Source organism: Triticum urartu, chromosome 3A, assembly GCF_056163025.1.
Source record: "Triticum urartu cultivar PI428250 chromosome 3A, HENAU_Tu73, whole genome shotgun sequence".
NCBI classification, from domain to species: Eukaryota; Viridiplantae; Streptophyta; class Magnoliopsida; order Poales; family Poaceae; genus Triticum; species Triticum urartu.
The window spans coordinates 276,533,750-276,537,687 of record NC_141875.1 but is presented as its reverse complement, the minus strand read 5'-3'; the positions used below and the strand labels follow the sequence as shown (position 1 = coordinate 276,537,687).

Genomic DNA, 3,938 nt, shown 5'->3' with positions numbered 1-3,938 from the left:
TAAGCTTATTATGTAAACTTGATCATTTTGTGCTAACATAAGTAATTTTGGAGCTAACCTATAGGAAACTAAGCATATTAGAGATAACATAGGTAACTAAGTATATATATATATATCAATTTGGATATCTGACATACCTGACATAGTTCAGTTCTCATTGTTCTTCTCCTTCTCCTTCCTCAGCTTGATGCGCCAAGAGCGGCGAGGCGGTGGAGGCAGCTGTGGGATGTAGTCTTCTACCACAATTGGCGTGGTCATGTCGCCCAGCTATGGGATCGCCGGCGCCACCACCGGTGCGTGGTCATTGTCAGGCACCACAACCATCATGAGGCCACCTTCAGGCAGGACGGGCACGACCATCGCTAGGTCATCCTCGGCCACCACCATCTCTTGCCCATGGTCAGCCACCACCATCTCTTGCCCATGGTCAGCCACCACCATCTCTTGCCCATGGTCAGCCACCACCATCTCTTGCCCATGGTCAGCCACCACCATCTCTTGCCCTTGGTCAGCCACCACCAGCGCTAGGTCATCCTCAGCCTGATGCCCATCGTCATCCTGCAGCTCCTCATCCCCACTCTGCTCCTCTTCTCCCCCACTCCAGTCCGGATCATCCTTCTTGTTGTCTTTGCTGCTGCCAGAATCGCTGCTGCTTTCGCTAAAGCCAGAATCGCTATTGCTTTTGCTATAGCCATAATTGCTGCTCCTTTGGCTATAGCAAGTGTCGCTGCTGCTGCTGCCATTGCTTGTCCAAATGCAACAATGACCGTTAACAATCGATGTGAGACAAAGCCAAATGTAGAGGAATAAGAAGAGGCAGAATGCACTGGCATCTTCGTCGTCAGTGTAGCGCATGCGACACATAGTCGCGTTGAAAACCTTCACAATGAGCATTGTGGCGTCACCGTCGTACCTGAAGAGAAGAAAGTACCCGGTCCGTAGGTCGTAGTCACTGTAGAACTTCTCCCAGCCACGACACAGGTACATGTGGCCCTCCTCGATCACCAGCTCCACGTCCCACAGCCTGCCAACCCCGCTACCGGCCTTTCGGAGCTTCACATTATCTGGCGGATCTTCACCCAGCATGTTCATAAAAGTGTCAGGCAGCCTCTGCAATTTGGGACAAGGAGTGATGTAGCAAACAACAGAGTTATCATAATGAGATGGGTGAAGGGGAGATCTCTCATTTTATATACCTGCCTCGTGGCTGATACTGAAGTCCCAAGTATGATACTGAAGAACTCGAAAGCATCCAACTCGTACTCCGGTGAGGCAGAGCGGCGGTGGCTGCTTCCCCCCATCTCTGATAAGAAGCAGAAGAGATGAATTAGTTCCCTTACAACATTATCATACAACATTATAGCAGCATAAATTTTGAGCAGAAGATAATCAACTACACCAATGCACTTCCGAAGTTCCCGCTTCCCACCCATGATGTTGTTAAGCGAGGACTAGTGCCAAATGCATTTTCGGTACGAAAATACATCACAGGCCACTATGTTATTTAATATCATTCTTCTCGAAGACTAATGATTGTTACATCCTACTAAAATGATGTTCTGTCCTCAGAGATGTCTCGTTGCTTATGAGGAAGCAGCAAATAAACACTTGAAAAAAGCTCTCGTCCTCGAATATGCATTCTTGGTTATATTACCGTTCTGAGTTATGTTGTTCTGTTATTTTATTTGAAGACATGAAGGGTTACTTATTTGAAGATGCTACTCCTAAGAAAGGTCAACTTTTCGATCATCAGCCTCTACAATTAAACAATGATGCATTCTTCCTTTTCCTTTCCATCTTCTTCTTCTCCACCTCCCTTCTTTTCTTGTTATCCTTTTTCTTTCTTCTCCTTCCTCCTCCTCCTCTTCTCCTTCTTCCTTTCTTGTTCTGTTTTTCAACTTTCTTCTTATTCTTCTTCCTTTTTTCCTTCTTCCTCTTCTTCTACTTCTTCATCTTTTTTTCAACTTTCTTGTTCTTCTAATTATCTAAACCTAAATCTAGCACTAATCTAAACCAACCACTAACCTAAACCTATCAATAACCTAATTAAACCTAAACAGCAAAGAAAAACAGTAGAAAAAAACAAAAAAATGCTCACCTTGGCTCCAGGGGTAGTGGGTGGTGGTGGACGGCCGCGGTTAGGGCAGCGGCGGCGGGCCTGGCTCTGGGGGGCGCGAGGCGGACGCAGGGGGCCCGCGGCAAGCCTGGCTCCATGGGCGGCGCGGGCGCAGGGCAGCGGCGAGCTTGGCTCCGGGGCGGCTTGGGCGCAGGGGCCGACGGGCAGGTGGTGGGGGCGGCGGGGCACCAAGGGGGCGCCGTTCGGGCGACGGGGCGCCGGGTCGGTGGTGGGTGGTGGGGGTGACGGGGCGAGGGGCGGTGGGGCCAGGGGGCGGTGGCGGGTGGCGGCGTCGGCGGCGGGTGGTTGGGACGGTGGGGCGACGGGGCGAGGGGAGGTGGGGCAAGGGGGCGGCGAGGGGAGGGGGCGAAGGGGCGAGGGGAGGTGGGGCTCGGCATTACTAACAATTTTTTTTTTCGAAACTACTAATGGCGCATGGTGGGTGTGGTGTGCCATTACTATGTCAACTAGTAATGGCGCACTATACCACGGTGCGCCATTAGAAACAATTTTTTTTATTTTTTTTTCAAAACTACTAATGGCGCACCACACACCAAGTGCGCCATTAGTAATATATTACTAATGGTGCACCAACACATGGTGCACCATTAGTATATAGTAATGGCGCACCACATGTCTGGTGCGCCATTAGTGGCCATATCATCTATAGCCCTTTTCCTAGTAGTGGTGGTGCCATGGTATGGCCTCACCATGCCCTGGTAAAAATTGGAGAATGCTTTCCTTATGTCGTGATGCACGCCTTTCATAAATGGAACCATCACCGAGGAAGTTTCATGGTTTCGAGGGGGAAATCACCAAGATTGAAGGGGGAGTATTATTTCTAGGATGAACATACAACCTGCAAATCACCGTGTTCAAATTTGGCATTTTTCTGGGCTCATTTGCCATATTTAGGGGATCATGTGCATTTTCTAGGCATTTGGTGCATATAAATCCTACCCAGCTACAAGTGCATGGGGTGATGTGAGGGACGTGGATTGCCATCCGATCGCGGCGCATCCTACGGTGCACACACGCTATCCGCGTGGCTAGGGTTCCGGCCAATCATAACGCAACACACAATAGGCTCAGCGCACACTATTTCTGGAAGCGACGGAGATGAACCGTGTGTGATAATGAACGAGCAAAATTGTAAGGGAAGCCAAATTTCTGTTGTCGTTTGTCGTTGAGCACTTGAGTACCACCACACTGTATGGCTGCCCGGCCCCTCTGTCCTAGAGCTCTCTCCAGGCGTTGTCCATGGCACCACAGCGCACAGTAACTGGTAAGGAAGCGATGGCATCCCGCCATGTTCCTCGCTGCCCGTGACCGCACACATGGTAAGGAAACGATGGCATCTCGCCACACCGAGTTCATCGCCACCGGCGGCCAGACAGTAACATCGGCGGACTTTGAGGCTGCCATGGCCGAATGGGTCGTGGATCTAGAGGTGGCCAAAGCCGCACAGAAGGAGCAGAAAAAGCAGAAAGCAGTCAAGAAAAGAGAGTCCCGCCGCCGCAAGAATAAAGAGGCCGCATGCCGTGGTGAGGAGATCTTGGCGGATATCAAGGCACAGTGGGCTGCCGCCTACAAGGCCCGGGAGGAGAATGCCGGCGTCTGGCCAGCATGACGCGATGGCAGCATGTGAGAAGTAGTTTAAGTTCGTAGTATTAGAGAAAATTACTAGTAGTACTTTAAGTTTGTAGTATTAACGTACAATGTCGGTAAGAGCATCCTTTGAGGGCTTTGAGCGTTGATTAGCATGTGTGCCCATGTGCATTTTTTGTGTTAATCATTAGAAGATCACAAAACACATGGTTTC

At 50.1% G+C, this 3,938-nt stretch overlaps 1 protein-coding gene across 1 annotated transcript; it reads right to left on the bottom strand.

The window, feature by feature from the left end:
- Positions 1-267: 267 nt before the first annotated feature.
- LOC147979447 (uncharacterized) lies at positions 268-2,214 on the bottom strand. Its single transcript, XM_087515207.1, has 5 exons — positions 2,099-2,214; positions 2,019-2,031; positions 1,197-1,335; positions 831-1,073; positions 268-749 (listed from the first exon to the last, which is right to left on the bottom strand). Exons 1-5 carry the CDS (start codon positions 2,212-2,214, stop codon positions 268-270), a joined length of 993 nt encoding a protein of 330 aa, XP_087371333.1.
- Positions 2,215-3,938: the final 1,724 nt, after the last annotated feature.

Bases quoted from the DNA above. Each gene is read 5' to 3' on its own strand.
- LOC147979447 (XM_087515207.1), bottom strand. From the start codon at position 2,214: ATGGAGCCAGGCTTGCCGCGGGCCCCCTGCGTCCGCCTCGCGCCCCCC. The intron at 1,074-1,196 runs GTATATAAAATG...TGCTGGGTGAAG, and splicing joins CAGTATCAGCCACGAGGCAG to ATCCGCCAGATAATGTGAAG. The intron at 750-830 runs CCAGTGCATTCT...GTTGCATTTGGA, and splicing joins CTACACTGACGACGAAGATG to CAAGCAATGGCAGCAGCAGC.